Here is a 17,437-nt window from a genome sequence, read left to right on the forward strand (position 1 = left end):
TTGGGGGTATCTGTACTTTACTATTAATATTTTTGAGTACTTTTTAAAATAATGTACTTCTTACTCCATGCATTTTCTTTGACACCCAAAAGTACACTTTTGAATGCTTAGCAGGACAGGAAAATAGTCCAATTCACGCACTTATCAACCAAACATCCCTGGTCGTCCCTACAGCCTCTGATCTGGTGGACACACTAAACACACGTTTCTTTTGTGTTGGCTTTCCGGAAATTTTTAAAACAAGAAATGGTGCCAACTGGTTTGCTTAATATAAGGAATTTGAAATTATTTCTATTTTTTATTTGACTTTTGATACTTAAGTATATTTTATCAATTACATTTACTTTTGATACTTAAGTATATTTTAAACCAAATACTTTTAGACTTTTTTACTGGGGAACTTTTACTTTTACTTTAATAATTTCTATTAAGGTTACTTTACTTTAACTCAAGTATGACAGTTGGGTACTTTTTCCACCACTGCCCTAGACCCTACGCCCTATGCACTTGTGGAGATCTGTTAATAATTAATATGGTAAATATCTCCATCTTGTCCTTTGATTAGGTGAGTTCTTGCCATATTACTTATACCAATCAAACTCTCTCAGATCTCCACAAGTGCATAGGGTGTGGGGTTTAGTGGTCCATTTTGTATTGGGCCAGACACACCTGGGCCTCGAAATACGATTATTTTTCTCAATAGTGTGCAGCGAATTCTACTAGTTGAAAAGTCATCCTAGCATTTAAAGCATGCTATATTTTTTGAAATTTCACATACTACAGTACATTCAGAATGTATTCACACCCCTTGACTTTTTCCACATTTTGTTGTGTTACAGCCTGAATTTAAAATGGATTAAATTTAGATTTTGTGTCTCTGGCCTAAACACAATACCACATAACGTCAAAGTGGAATTATGTTTTTAGACTTTTTTGCAAATTAATTAAAAAAATGAAAAGCTTAACTGTCTTGAGTCAATAAGTATTCAAACCCTTTGTTATGGCAAGCCTAAATAAGTTCAGGAGTAAAAATGTGCTTAACAAGTCGTATTATAAGTTGCATGGACATACTCTGTGTAAAATAATAGTGTTTAACATAATTTTTTAATGACTACCTCATCTCTGTACCCCACACATACAATTATCTGTAAGGTCCTTCAGTCGAGCCATGAATTTTAAACACTGGTTCAAACACAAAGACCAGGTAGGTTTTCCAATGCCTCGCAAAGAATCGCACCTGTTGTTAGATGGGAAAAAATAAAAGCAGACATTGAATATCCCTTTGAGCATGATAAAGTTATTAATTACACTTTGGATGGTGTTTTAATACATCCAGTCCATACAAAGATACAGGCATCCTTCCTAACTCAGTTGCTGGAGAGGAAGGAAACTGCTCAGGGATTTCACCATGAGGCCAATGGTGACTTTAAAACAGTTACAGAGTTTAGTGGTTGTGATAGGAGAAAATTGAGGATGGATAATCAACATTGTAGTTACTCCACAATAATAAAGGCAATTTTAGAGTGAAAAGAAGGAAGCTTTGTACAGAATAAAAATATTACAAAATATGCATCCTGTTTGTAATAAAACTGCAAAAAATGTGGCAAAGAAATTAACTTGATGTCCCGAATACAAAGCATAATGTTTGGGGCAAACCCAACCCAACACATCACTGAGTACCACTATTCATATTTTCAAGCATGGTGGAGGCTGCATCATGTTATGGACATGCTTGTCATCAGCAAGGACTAGGGAGTAATTTTTAGGAGAAAAATAAACAGAATAGAGCTAAGCATAGGCAAAATCCTAGGGGGAATCCTGTTTCAGTGTGCTTTCCATCAGACACTGGGACACAAATTTACCTTTCAGTAGGACAACAACCTAAAACACAAGGCCAAATATACAATGGAGTTGCTTACCAAGCAAAAGCTGTTATCAAGGCAAAGGGTAGTTACTTTGAAGAATCTAAAATCTATTTAGATTTGTTTCACACTTTTTTAGTTACTACATGATTCCATATGTATTATTTCATAGTTTTGATGTCCCCCGACCCACACCTGTCTCAGTCTCCAACATCTATGCTGCAATAGTCTATGTGCCGAGGGGCTGGGGTCAGTCTGTTATATCTGGTGTAATTCTCCTGTCTTATCTGGTGTCCTGTGTGAATTTAAGTATGCTCACTCTAATTCTCTCTCCCTCCCATCCCGGAGGACCTAGGTTCATGCCTCATGACTCCTGGCCTGATGACTCCTGGCTGTCCCCAGTCAACCTGGTTGTGCTACTGCTCCAGTTTCAACTGTTCTGCCTGTGGCTAGGGAACCCTGACCTGTTCACTAGACGTGCTACCTTGTCCTGGACCTGCTGTTTTTGACTCTCTCTCTCTCTACCACACTTGATGTCTCGACTTCTGAATGCTCGGCTATAAAAAGGCAACTGACATTTACTCCTGAGGTACGGACCTGTTGCACCATCTACAACCACTGATTATTATTTGATTTATTTATTTTACATTTGATTGATTGAATGATGAGCGTGCTAGGACGGACGTAGTACATCTAACTATTTGTTCAGACAGAATTCAGAACATGGGCTGTTATGACAGTGTTCTCCCTGTACACCAAATCAGAACCGTAGGATAAAAGGGGCATAAAAAGACAATGAAAGATAATATTACATTTCTCTAAAACAGGCTATCGGCAACATGTGCACCATCATGTCAGAACAGTAGGCTAAGTTATGAGGGTGAAAGGGACCAAATGATTAGGGTGAGGCACATGAGCTACTAACAGCTTACTAGACAACATACACTTAGTATTACTTTCTTAGCTACAATATACATATCTCCCTGGCAAATTACATCATTTATGCAGCAGCATACAATACATTTTTGAACTCACCTTGTTGTGCAGTGCTTACTTGAACAGGAAGGTTCACAAGGTGGTCCTTGTGGGCAAATTTTGTCATCAAACTTTGTCATCAAAGTCTGGCATTCACTGGATTTACAGTGCTTTCAAGACAACTGAAAAACAAGGTTGAATCATGACGTCAGTGATCTTCAGCTCAGAGCTCTAGAAAGAGGCCCGAGTTCCCGACTTGGAATTCCGAGTTGGATGACCGTTCAAAACTTATTTTCGCAGTTGGAGCTGTCTTAATAAAGTCTGAGATTTCCCAGTTCTGAGTTTCCAGATGTTTTGAATGCTGCAGAAGTCATGCTGGATTGACAGCATGGCCAATGTATTCAACCTTTTCTGGCCCATGGTGTTGAATGTTTATCCTTTTAAGCTTGGAAAAGAAACCCTTAAACCCAGACTTGGACCACAATTTGTGTTCAATGAGCAATGATACATTTTATCTAATATTTCTCTTCATATGACAAGGATTTTCCAGTAGATTTTTGACATGATTCATGAAGATGCCTGCTTGTCTAGCTAAGATTTTAAAAGTATGATGTTTACATAATCAGTCCAATCAAACCTACGGTAGATATAACGTGATTTGACATCATTTTATATGTGGCCAATAACCTTGAATCTTCTTGGATAGGCACTTCTAATGTAACTCTATGTCAGCACCCGAGCTCAGCACCCAAGATTTTGCGGTGACGTTGTGTCCCCATGAGTGACAGAACACTGAGCCAATCGTAGCACAACTAGAGAACATTACCAACCCCTACAGTACGTTCCGTATTTTACGCTGGCTGCCCCACAACTACAGAAAGCACTGAGCTAGGCTGAAACACCTACATTTTGGAGCTGCCTTTCTCACGAAAGCAAAAAAGAGACAATGTTTGTATGCGACTTTACTAACTCAATGATTGTTTGTTTTACATTGTTTGCAATCTGAAATGGGACACGTATTAATGCCAAAAGAACAAAACAACATGACCTGAATGACAGGTTGCCACTGGTCTGCTCAATCGGAAATAACCTTTTACATTTTGATTGTGCAAAAGACTCCAAGGAACACGTACATGTCTTCTTTCCCCCCCTACGATGGTCACAAGTTGCGCAGGACACATTAGAAGGGACTGTGACAAGACTGCAATTGAAAACAATGCATCTCTTTTTTTCTACACACACAATTATTACCTGATGATTTTCACAGATAATACACCTTTCCCATATTCAGACATTTGACATATTTTGTACAACTCATTTCTACTCTCAATTCCCTGCAATGACAAAATATGTTTTCACCCTTCATCCAGACCATAGGCTTGTTCTCGAGTAAGACTCATGATTTGCTTGTTTTTTGTTTTGAATCACCTTATTCCCACAACACTAGGTCTAAATCTTGTTTTTGTCAATTTTCTAAGAAGGATTTGTTGTTCGCCCTTCTTCTCTGAAATAATTAAAAATATCTATCTTCTTTTAATTTGTGGCTTTATTAAATTTAATCCCCTTGACTTTACTGATATCTGTCATCTTGGCCCTGATTACTTTTTCTTTTTTTGCAGAATAATTTTAATCTGGTGGAGATCTGGCAAAGACCATATCATCTTTGGCCATTCTTCCAATCTTCTTCTGGGCTGTAATATAAACTCTGAAGATGAGTGATGCTTTAATCCAACACACTAATCTCAGACTCTTTTCTTAGGACATTACCGTGACAGGAAGGGGGGTAGACAAGGGGTTACAAGGGCAGGGTTTTTAAATATGTTTTTTAATATGTATTGTGCATTCAGGTTCAGGGAATCCGTTAACCTCATCAGTTTGAATATGTTTTTCTTCACATAACTCTTTACATGAACCCTTTACATTAATTTGTATGGGCAGATTAGTTACATTTCCTATAAGTAATGTTACTATTGAAGTGTCACTTCAATTTCCAGGACTTCACAAGATAACAACAATAACAACAAAGACACATAAAAAAGCAGTATGTTTGTACAGATAGTTGTATTTTTATTTTGTTGGCCCCAGTTCTGTAGCCTGGGTGCCAGTCTGTTTCTGCTCTCTTGTCAACTGCTTAGGAAATTGGTTTGACAATGACAATGGAGAAGGCAAAAAGCACACACAGATCTGGGACCAGGCTACTAGTTTCGTAGCCTCCCATAAGGCAGAAGCACAATGACTCCAGCAGTAACTTTACACAGAGAACAAACACACTTTTTGTGAGGATACCTGGGACATACAGTAACTGCACACGGGACAATGTACAGTGTGTGTATATAGAAAACAATATCAGCGGCAGAGAAAAGACTGGCATACATCATCTCTCACAATCCAGATATAAAAGTGTGGGAACATCTCCTGGAATGGCTGAAGTATAGGGGACACAGAAGAAAGTCTCTTTTCCCTTCATGATTTCATATTTTTGTGCTGACTGCTATTATACAGTGAGCTTCAAAAATATTGGGACCGTGACAAATGTGTTGTTGTTTTGGCTCTGCACTCCAGCACTTTGGATGTGAAATAATACAATGACTTGTAAATAAGAATACAATATGTTTCTTAACACTTCTACATTAATGTGGATGCTACCATGATTACGGCTAATCCTGAATGAATCGTGAATAATGATGAATGGGAAAGTTAAACACAAATATCATACCCCCCCCCAAAAAAATGCTAACCTCCCCTGTTATTCTAATGGTGAGAGGATAGCATGTCTTGGGGGTATTATGTGTGTCTAATTTTCTCACTCATCATTATTCACGATTCATTCAAGATTATCCCATAATCATGGTAACATCCACATGAATGTAGAAGTGTTTAGAAACATATTCTATTCTTATTTACAAAAAAATACCTTATTTACCATTCAATTCTATTGGGAATGATCTGAAATACAACAAAACCAACAACAAATGCATCCAACAAATGTGTAGTCACAAGCTTGATGTAGTCATTGTGTGCTATGAATATGGGACCAATTATTTTTTACTACTTTAAATGGGGGGACTATGTACAAAAAGTACTGTAATTTCTAAACGGTTCACACGATATGGAGGAAAATAAAAGCTGACAGTCTGCACTTTAACCTCACTGTCATTGAATAATTAAAATCCAAAGTGCTGGAGTACAGAGCCAAAACAACAAAACATTTGTCACTGTCCCAATACTTTTGGAGCTCACTGTTACTAATATATATATATATATATATATATATATATATATATATATATATATATAAAAATTGTAACATAAAATGATCAATAAATACATCCACAAGCTATAACAACGAAACAATGAAAATATTGCATTTTAAAAAACGACATTGTTTAAAAAGGGGGCTAAATGTTTTACCAGTGAGGGAACATTTTTGTAGTAGTACTGAATTCAGTCGACAAAAGTCAATTCTACATTGATGTTGTTAAGAGGATGGATAGCTACGTTTTATTATGTATTGCAACCTAGATACAAATAGGTTGTCTGTCTGACTGTGGTTTGGTTCCCTTTAGGCAGTAGACATTCGCTCTGAGAGGAATAAGAACAATAGGAGGTCCTACTCTCCTCCTCACAATGATGTACCATTACTGTTTTCACAGTACGTTAACAAAGCGCCTCAACAGGTTTGCATTCAACATGGACACACCAAGCATTACCCCCAATCATTGTACTCAACACCACATACACATGGTTCTCCATATTGCTTAGGAAAATTAAGGAGTGGATTTAGGAGAATGAGCCAGAAATATCCGCTAACTTTTTTCATAAAACACCTACAATTTAGTTAAACAATTAAATATATTTCATAATTATAATATACTATATACTATACTAATATCATTATAATTTCTATATTCAGTTATTAATTTGTATTTTTGTTCCTTTGTGGGTATTTCTATCTGACAGAGAAAAATAACACAGTTGGTAGGTACAGTACATGCATTGATTCACAGGTTAAGACGGATGCGAATGGCCCCTTCATCCCGTGATGTTGATCTAGACATCATCATCGTCTTCATCACTGTCCTTCATGGATATGCCCGCCATCCCTCCTTCCCTCACCGACGCCGTGGCCTCCTCCAGGGTCAGTCTGTTCCGCACCGTGTCATACATCTTACTGTTCAGCGTGGAGTCCAGGACGCCCTGCAGCCGGAAGTCACGGTACTTTTTCTGGAAGAACAAACCCCCAAGAGAATAAAAACACTGGTCAGGGTTGGGACTAGCACACAGAGGAAGCATTCTCAGTCAGTTGCTAAGGCAAGAGAGGACATGAAGCCAGGAATGCACTGCAATGTTTGGGTACATCTCGATTGTCTAGGGTGGCCTCCTTTCCTCATCTCCTTTCCTCCATCTGAATCATTAAAGAATTAGACAGGTGACAGCAGACAGGTGTTATAATGCGTTCACCTAACCTGTGTTTTCATATCAGTAAAAATGCAGCGGACACAATGAGAAGAGGACACTTAATAGTTCACAATATTTTAGACCTTCAGCAAGTTACCCATGAGTAGCATTTTCCCAAAAGACACGTGTACTAAATCATCAAAACACAAGGCACTAAAAACTATATGTTGCATGTCAGGCCAGATCCCATGCATGCATGTACTGATCAGCCCTTACCAGTCACTACTGCATGTATAGGGAGAAAGTCTCTCAGAGAACAGAAATAAATGTGTGACGTGATGGTATGCTGGTAGGACTTAGTAGTTACTGCTCACACTGAAATATTAATACAGGTTAGAGAACCAATTGCTGTCACTACTAGGCTTTATATCAACCCAAGAGAAGGTAGCTCACAACTCATTCAATAAGGGTCACAGATTAAGACGAGAAATGTTGGAATTCTACACTACTTGATTGTGATATCTATCGATCTATATATATTACTTTGAACTAATGACCAATTGGTTTGCGAGACCCTGGTTGCTGAGCTTGTCTTACCTTGGCTACTCTGATTAGGATCTTGAGCTGGTAGACATGGAGCTGCAGGTCCATCCGGTCAGTTAGCCACGTACCCAGGAGGTTCATGGTGCTGGTGTACCATTGCTGCAACACAAAAACACAGCATTCTCCAGCAAAACACACACACACACACACAGACAACCAGAATACAGAAAAAGAGCAGAACCAGCATTTCATCAGAATTTACACGCTCACTCCTTCAGGCCCTCTGTCTTTCTCCTTTCGTCTCTATCCCCCTCTCATTCTCTCTCCATCTCAACAACTCCCTCTCCGTCTCTTTCACTCACTCATTCCCCTCTGACTGACTCCCTCTCGCTGTCTCCCTCTCTCAGCTGAGGGGAGAGTAAACTGGAAGAACTTCTTCTATAACCGGAGCAGCAGCTAGTCGGAGAAGCTAGCCGAGAGGCTCCAGATGTTTATCTGTGGGCTGAGTCCTGTTTGAAGTCTAATTGATTGGTAATGATCAGAGCAGGCTGATGCTAATCAGAGTGGACCAGTGCTCAACAGTCAGAGAGAAGCAAGGAGGAGGGGGACATATCTGGGGTGACTGAGTTTGTGTTGCTGAAATTCACTCTGTCAACGAAAGGCCTTCTGCACTGTCCTTTTTACACATGTACAAAAAAGACTCAATAAATATGATACATTTTTTTCAGTCCACACGGAAAATGTTCTATCAGGGAGCTCAATAGAAAGTAGGTATCAGTAGCTACTTAACATTTCAAGTGAACATACCCCAGTAGTGACAACAGTATACACATCTTCAGTTCCTGCTCCACGAGGTGACGATGTAGCTACTCCTTGGAGTTGTGCTAGGGTAAGTAAGAGTACAACATAAAGGCCTGAATCACTGTGGTGACCTGCTGCGTGTGTATCACTGTGGCAGCTTCCTCTCTGCCGCTCTGTGCCTGTGAAGGTATCGCCATGGCAGCAGGGCTGTGATCTCGGCCCAAGCACGACCCCCCATCTAGAGGCCAGGCCTGGAGTGACTGCTCTCTCTCTCTCTCTCTCTCTCTATCTCTCTCATATTTCCCTCTGCCGGTCTTCCATCTCTCCCTGTCAGCCTTAGCCTCCACATGCTCTCCTCTCTTTATCTTTGCTCAACTCTCTCACTCACTTTCATAACCTCTGAATAGGGTTATTTCATCACTCCCCCCACCCATTATTACTTGAACCAATTATTACACTCTTCTGTCACATTCTCCTTCCCAGTCTCAGTCCTGATAATAACCTTCAGTCATCTTCTAGAGAACACTGGTCATTTATGATAAAATATGACATTTCATACCAAACAGAAGCTTCTAAGAGGTTTCTCTTAAGTTGGCCACATTCCACAGTGAAGCAGCAATGAGGAGCAGTGGGATATATACATGTGGGTGTGTGTGCTCAAGCGAAACTTGGAGACAGACGGTCTCTGATGCCAGGCTTGTGAAATGAACAGTGATGGCACTCTTGCTTTGTTCAACTATGAACAGACTAACAAACCCTAACCAATTTCTCAGAGCAGATGAACACACCCAGGAACTCACTCTTTTTAGGCTCGATTGGGATCAGCAGGAGGCTAGCAATAGTTGACAGCCAAAACACATGTAATATGGCTCTGAATAAATAATGTCAAAACCCAACAGGGACTAAATCTGTGACATTCTAACGAGTTCTGATATTAGGGATTGGATAATGGAGGTTTTGGGGGGTTGTGTGTCTTTGTGTGTGTTCGTGTGCGTACGGGTAGGAGTTCCACTGCTTCATCACACACATACATACATGAACATCTGCAGGACCCATCCCCCTTGGAGTGACGAGCTGGGAGTCAGTGAGACCTCCTGCCCCCTGCAACACTAACCTCCTCCCCATGCCCCTTCACCACCACCACCACCACCACACACAACACCCTGCCTTGAACCTGGTGTTCACACTCATATCTGACATGTTACAGGAAGCCATAACGCCTGGCAGGGGGGCAACCAACAGAATTCAGTGCAAATCTGCACACACATACACCCGTCCCACAAATACACACATACACCCGTCCCACAAATACACACACATGAATACATTCACATACGTGCGCATACACACATGCATATACAAACACCCCCCCTTTTCTTTCACACACCTCATGAGTCCTCACCCCTCCTTTGCGAGGCTGGGACAGAGCACTGGTAAGGGGTCGGCTTAGGCCTTTGTGCTGGGCCCCCAAAAATCACAAAAAAGCAGGAATGCTGGAGGAGAGGCAGGGCCCTCCATGGGGGGTACAGGGGGATTACAAGCAACCTGCGACTCTGCCTCTTTCTGCCCTTGCTGGTGGTAATGTGTGTGTGTGTGTGTGTGTGTGTGTGTGTTATTGTGTGTAGGTCTGTGTGTGTGCATGTGATTGTGTATGTGTCAGTGCTACATACCAGATTGGATCTGGTCTGAACAGGCTGGGACCTTGCAGTAGGAGAGAGTGTACTGTATTTGTGTGTATGTCAGTGCTCCACAGATTGGGCCTGGTTGGTGCGAGGCTGGGGAGTGTAGTAGGTGTCCTGCTGGAACCCAGCTGTGTCTGCAATTAGCGGGAGGCATGGAATGATGATTGTTGCTGCGACAATGCTAATGCAAAGCGACAGGCATAGTTCTAAAGGAGAGGGGAGGTCGCTGTGTTTCAGAGAGACATAATGCACCACTACTTTTTCCTTCTTCCTCACACACACACACACACACACACACACACACACACACACACACACACACACACACACACACACACACACACACACACCACACAGTACGCCTCCACACTCCAAGCCCCTTAAAATGAAAACCAAACATTCTTAAAAAATCCATTAAAGAGTGGTAGGGCCGATCGAAGGCACAACCTTTCTCCAGCACTCTTGGCCAGGATGTCTAGTGCAGGGCTTTGTTAGTGGTTAAAAAGAGCTGTCCACACTGGTCTAGCTGGCAGCTCGGGCCGCTAAATTAGGCCCCCCAGTGGGCAGCTGAGGGGAGGACCCGGGGGTTGAGAAGTCTTTAAATCTGACTACAAGACATTATGCACTTACGACAAAGGGGCAGAGTAATCCTACCTGCTTGCTTTTCACCACTGCTGACTGCCTGTTATTGTCTGCTTTATAGCTCATGAGAGGAGGCCCATTGATGACAGAACTCAATTACCATAGTAACCCACACCGGTGACCCCCAGGTCCCCCCCCCCCCCCCCCCCCCCCCCCGTCTCCCCCCCATTAGGGCTAAGCTGACCCCAGGGGTAGTCAGTCCTTTCACAGGAAGCTGACGGCCCTAACCATGTCCCTCCACGCTGGGAGAGCACCGCCACTGCTGTAGCCCTCAGATCCTGCCAGCGCCCTGCGCTCTGCTCTAACCGCTCTCCTTTCTACTCCTCTAAACATCGGGGAGCGCAGTGCTCTGAATGGCAGAATTGAAATAAAGTTTCAGGCTCAGCAAGCTTATGGGCTTCAAACTGTTCTGATTGTGCCGCCTATACAAAGGAGAGCCCAGCCAACAATTCATACGCTTCAGCGCAACCTTAAGTGGAACAAAAATCCTCTGTGTGCCCAACCACTACTAGATCGCTATGATAATCAGTCTTTCTTTAAAATAAATTTGAAATAAATCAGGTTAACAATAAGTGTTCTTTGCATATCTAACACAAGGCTAACATCAATGTTTATATCAAATGAAAGCAAGCGAGAGGGTCTCAATCGTTTCTGAACTGTTTTCTGTTGAAATCCGAGTCTCTCACAAAAGCACCAGTCACATTACACTAGTGAGTGTCAGTTGAACTGATTACAGTGTCCAAATAAGAGAGTAATTTACAAAAACATGGTTAAAAAAAGAGAGAAAGAGCTTGTTGTGAGGAACGAAACGGTTGGAATTATGGACTACGCAGCGTCATTGAGTAAACACACAATAAAGGACAGAAAAGCTCAGTGGAGAAAAAAACAGAGCCACGGTCTGAGCAAAGTGAGCCATTCTCCTCACAAAAGGCCGCTTAGAGGCGGATTGAGGGGCTCAGAATGACGGGTAAAACACTTGTGGGCTTCAGACTCTATAGGGGGAGCGAAATGGAATAAGCCAGCAAGCACTTGAGGATCCCGCCGAGCACCTGAATGGGAAGGAGGGACGGGGGGGCGGAGAGGGGGTGCAGAAGGTGAATGGCCTGCCTTTCGGGACCAATTTGTCTCTTTTCACCCTTTTCCCCTGCCTCTCTGCTGACAGATGTACAAAGAGGGACCCGCACTGAGCCTCTCATCCACACGCACCCGCAAGCAGCTGTCACTTTTGTCAGACAAGTTAATCAAACAAATGCCACCATACCTCCCTTTAGATAAAGAGGGAGAAAGAGAGGGAAACAGAGAAAGAAAGACACAGAGAGAGAAAGAGAGAGAAAATGGTGTGTGTATGTAATGTATGTGTGATCAACCAACCCGATCACCCCCCTTCACCAAACAGTGGGACTTGTCCCACTCAACATAAAAGACAGCTTCATTTAATTCCATTTCCCTCATCTTATGTTATTCATCCATTCCTGCCCTCATCTGGTTTTGACCACTGACATGGACCTCTGGGGTAAGTCAGAAGGGATTTATGCCAGAGTCTGAGATCACAGTGAGGGTAGATGGATGGAAACAAAATGCTCCCTCAGTAATTATAAAGAGTCTAAGCTGCTTACAGGCTTCATTAAAAGGAAGCGAAACCTTTTGACATATTTTCAACAGTCACAGTGAATCAATATACTACCTGTTTGTTATCCTTAGTCTTTTATTCTTCTATCCTACTATTGTTCAGATTCATCATCCATTCTAGAGACCCTTTTCACTATTGGTTTATATCAACATAATGAGATCATGGGTTTACATGGAAAAAACACATCATTGTGGTCCTCTGTGGCTGAGTTGGTAGAGCACTGCATTTGCAATGACAAGATTGCAGGTTCAATTCTCGCTGGGACCACCAATATTAAAACGTATGCAGGCACTACTGTAAGTTGCTTTGAACAAAAGCGCTTGCTAAATAGCAGATATTATTACATAGATGTTTTTTTAATATCCTAAGAATAGCCTGCGTTATGTTAACATGTCCTCATCCCCCTAAGCCATAAACACATTTCTTCAACCATATTTGTGACAACGTAGATTTTCCAAGAGTAAATTACGCTTTTGTTCTAATAGTAAACATGTTCGCTTCTCTTTTTGTTGATGTCATTTGATATGAAGTTAATCCAACTGATAAAGATCAACAGCACTAAACAAAACATTACAATAAATAAAATATAGCACGTCATGAATATAGTATAGTATTCAATAAGGCCAACACAGTATTTCATTTGTAAAAGTGAAAAAACAAATTCTCCAAAATGAAACACTGGATGGAGAACAACAACAGCAGATAAATCATGGGTAGCTATTTATAATAACTCCACCTAATAAAGTATTTATAATGGATTAGTAAATAGTTTATTCATCATTTATAATTCATTACTCCATTCATAAGATGTTTACTATAATGCTTTTTTGGCTGAGAGTTACCTTTTTCGTGGAGTTCGCAAACTGGAACTCCCATTACTAACAAGAACTCAAAAGTGAAATAGTTGAATAGTTCTGGGTTGACCGAGATTAGACTACTCTGGAGGAGAACTGCAATCCACACTTTGTTTTTGGTAGAAAGGTCACTGCCATGAAACGCTTATGTTAGCATTTTCAGACTAAAAACTTTATTTTATTACAACAATGTGACTGCTTTGGAATAAAATGTTCAATATATTTTCTTACGCATCCAACGTATTGTGAGTTTATTGTTTAACCATTGATGTGTTTTAAGGGCCATTTTGAGACCTTAAATAGCATCAGGTACTGCTGGAATGTCTACCAATGGCATGTCAATCTTCTGTGAGAAATTATACTAGTCATTCAAAACATTTATAAAGTATTTATAAAGTATACAGTGTATTCGGAAAGTGTTACGTTACAACCTTATTCAACCCTTTTCTCAATCTACACATTACCCAACAATGACAAAGCAAAACAGGTTCAGATAAAAACGGAAATATCACATTTACATAAGTATTCAGACCCTTTACTCAGTACTTTGTTAAAGCACCTTTGGTAGTGATCACAGCCTTGAGTCTTCTTGGGTATTATAAGGTAAGACCCAATTGCAGACTGTGTGAAGTAAAATTGTTTATTGTAACAATGGGGCAAGCAGACAACAGGTCAAGGCAGGCAGTGGTCGATAATCCAGAGTAGAGGCAAAGGTACAGGACGGCAGACAAGCTCAGGGTCAAATCAGGCAGAGGTTGGTAAATCCAGAGGTGGAGCAAGGTACAGAACGGCAGGCAGGCTCAGGGTCAGGGACAGGCAGAGTGGTCAGGTGGGCGGGTACAGGGTCAGGACAGGCAAGGGTCAAAAACCAGAAGGACAAGAAAAAGAGAGACTAGGGAAAAACAGGAGCTGAGACAAAATGCGGGTAGGCTTGAACAAACAAGATGAGCTGGCACAGACAGACAGACAGAAAAAACAGGTATACATACCCAGAGGATAAGTGGGGAAGATGGGCGACACCTGGAGGGGGTGGAGACAAGCACAAGGACATGTGAAACAGATCAGGGCGTGACAGGTATGACACTACAAGCTTTGCACACCTGTATTTGTGGAGTTTCTCCCATTCCTCTCTGCAGATCCTCTCAAGCTCTGTCAGGTTGGATGAGGAGCATTGCTGCACAGCTATTTTCAGGTCTCTCCAGAGATGATTGATCAGGTTCAAGTCCGGGCTCTGACTGGGACACTCAAGAACATTCAGAATTGTCCCAAAGCCACTCCTGCGTTGTCTTGGCTGTGTGCTTAGGGTCATTGTCCTGTTGGAAGGTGAACCTTCACCCAATCTGAGGTCCTGAGCACTCTGGAGCAGGTTTTCATCAAGGATCTCTCTGTACTTTGCTCAGTTCATATTTCCCTTGATCCTGACCAGTCTCCCAGTCTCTGCCGCTGAAGAACATCCCCACAGCATGATTCTGCCACCGCCATACTTCACTGTAGGGATGGTGCCAGGTTTCCTCCAGATGTGACACATGGCATTCAGGCCAAAGAGTTCAATGTTGGTTTCATCAGACCAGAGAATCTTGTTTCTCATGGTATGAGTGTCCTTTAGGTGGCTTTTGGCAAACTCCAAGCAGACTGTCATGTGCCTTTTACTGAGGAGTGGCTTCCGTCTGGCCACTGTACCATAAAGGCTTGATTGGTGGAGTGCTGCAGAGATGGTTGTCCTTCTGGAAGGTTCTCCCATCTCCTCATTGGGTTCTTCGTCACCTACCTGACAAAGGCCCTTATCCCCCAATTGCTCAGTTTGGCCGGGGCCAGCTCTAGAAAATGTCTTGTTGGTTCCAAACTTCTTCCATTGAAGAACGATGGAGGGCACTCTGTTCTTGAGGACCTTTAATGCTGGAGAAATGTTGTGGTACCCCTCCATAGATCTTTGCCTCAACACAATCGTATCTCGGAGCTCTAATTCCTTCAACCTCAAGGCTTAGTTTTTGCTCTGACATGCACTGTCAACTGTGGGACCTTATATCAAATCAAATAACATTTTATTGGTCACATACACATGGTTAGCAGATGTTAATGTGAGGGTAGCGAAATGCTTGTGCTTCTAGTTCCAACAGTGCAGTAATATCTAACAAGTAATATCTACCAATTTCCAACAACTACCTACTACACACAAATCTAACAAGTAATCTAACAATTCCCCACCAACTACCTTATACACACAAATCTAAAGGGGTGAATGAAAATATATACATATAAATATATGGATGAGCGATGGCCGAACGGCATAGGCAAGGTGCAATAGATTATATAAAATACAGTATATACATGTGATATGTAAACATTATTAAAGTGGCATTATTTAAAGTGGCATTGTTTAAAGTGACTAGTGATACATTTATTTAAAGTGTCCAGTGATTGGGTCTCAGTGTAGGCAGCAGCCTCTCTGAGTTAGTGATGGCTATTTAACAGTCTGATGGCCTTGAGCCAGAAGTGTTTTTTTCAATCTCTCAGTCCCAGCTTTGATGCACCTGTACTGACCTCTACTTCTGGATGATGGTGGTGTGAACAGGCAGTGGCTCGGGTGGTTGTTGCCCTTGATGATCTTTTTGGCCTTCCTGTGACAACGGGTGTTGTAGGTGTCATGGAGGGCAGGTAGTTTTCCCCCGGGGATGCGTTGTGCAGACCGCACCATCCTCTGGAGGGCCTTGCGGTTGAGGGTGGTGCAGTTGCCGTACCAGGCTGTGATACAGCCCGACAGGATGCTCTCGATTGTGCATCTGTAAAAATTAGTCAGGGATTTGGACACACTGTGTGTGTAGGTGGACCATTTCAGTTTGTCTGTGATATGTACACCCAGGAACTTAAGACTTTCCACCTTCTCCACTGCTGTCCCCTCGATGTGGATAGTGGGGTGCTCCCTCTGCTGTTTCCTGAAGCCCACGATCATCTCCTTTGTTTTTTGTTGACGTTGAGTGAGAGTCTGTTTTCCTGACACCACACTCAGAGTGCCCTCACCTCTTCCCTGTAGACTGTCTCGTCATTGTTGGTTATCAAGTCCACTACTGTTATGTCATCTGCAAACTTGATGATTGAGTTGGAGGCGTGCGTGGGTGAACAGGGAGTACAGGAGAGGGCTGAGCACACACCTTTGTGGGGCCCCAGTGTTGAGGGTCAGCGAAGTAGAGATGTTGTTTCCTACCTTCACCACCTGGGGGCGGCCCGTCAGAAAGTCCAGGACCCAGTTGCACAGGGAGGGGTTGAGACCCAGGGCCTCCAGCTTGATGATGAGCTTGGAGGGTAGTATGGTGCTGAATGCTGAGCTGTAGTCAATGAACAGCATTCTTACATAGGTATTATTTTTATCCAGATGGGATAGGGCAGTGTGCAGTGTGATGGCGATTGCGTCATCTGTGGACCTGTTGGGGCGGTATGCAAACTGAAGTGGGTCTAGGGTGGCCAGTAAGGTGGCGGTGATATGATCCTTGACTAGCCTCTCAAAGCACTTCATGATGACAGAAATGAGTGCTATGGGGCGGTAGTCATTTAATTCAGTTGTCTTTGCCTTCTTGGGTACAGGAACAATGGGCGCCATCTTGAAGCATGTGTGGACAACAAACTTGGATAGAGAGTGATTAAATATGTCTGTAAAAACACCAGCCAGCTGGTCTGCGCATGCTCTGAGGACACAGCTAGGGATGCCTTCTGGGCCAGCAGCCTTGCGATGGTTAACACGTTTAAATGTTTTACTCACGTCAGCCACTGAGAAGGAGAGGGGGGCCCGCAGACTTTGTTAGCGAGCCGAAACAGTGGCACTGTATTATCCTCGAAGCGGTTAAAGAAGGTAGTTTGTGTGGAAGCATGACGTCGGTATCCGTGACGTGGCTGTTTTTGTTTTTGTAGTCTGTGATTTCCTGTAGACCCTGCCACATACGTCTCCACCTTGTCCCTGTACCGGCATTTCACTTGTTTGATTGCCTTGGGGTGGGAATAACTACACTGTTTATATTCAGCCATATCTCCAGACCTCTTTCCATGGTTAAATGTGGT

At 42.3% G+C, this 17,437-nt stretch overlaps 1 protein-coding gene across 9 annotated transcripts in view; it reads right to left on the bottom strand.

Annotated features, from left to right (window-relative positions):
* Positions 1-6,105: 6,105 nt before the first annotated feature.
* LOC110493244 (calcium-dependent secretion activator 1) overlaps positions 6,106-17,437 on the bottom strand; it is a 155,072-nt gene continuing 143,740 nt past the window's right edge. For all 9 annotated transcript variants that reach the window (XM_036950551.1, XM_036950557.1, XM_036950556.1 and 6 more), the window contains 2 exons: positions 7,833-7,937; positions 6,106-7,061 (listed from right to left, as the gene is read on the bottom strand). In XM_036950551.1, the coding sequence (XP_036806446.1) occupies positions 6,888-7,061; positions 7,833-7,937 (279 nt within the window). In that variant the 3' untranslated portion in view covers positions 6,106-6,887. The remainder of the gene's footprint in view (positions 7,062-7,832; positions 7,938-17,437) is intronic.

Source organism: Oncorhynchus mykiss, chromosome 17, assembly GCF_013265735.2.
Source record: "Oncorhynchus mykiss isolate Arlee chromosome 17, USDA_OmykA_1.1, whole genome shotgun sequence".
In the NCBI taxonomy this organism is placed as follows: Eukaryota; Metazoa; Chordata; class Actinopteri; order Salmoniformes; family Salmonidae; genus Oncorhynchus; species Oncorhynchus mykiss.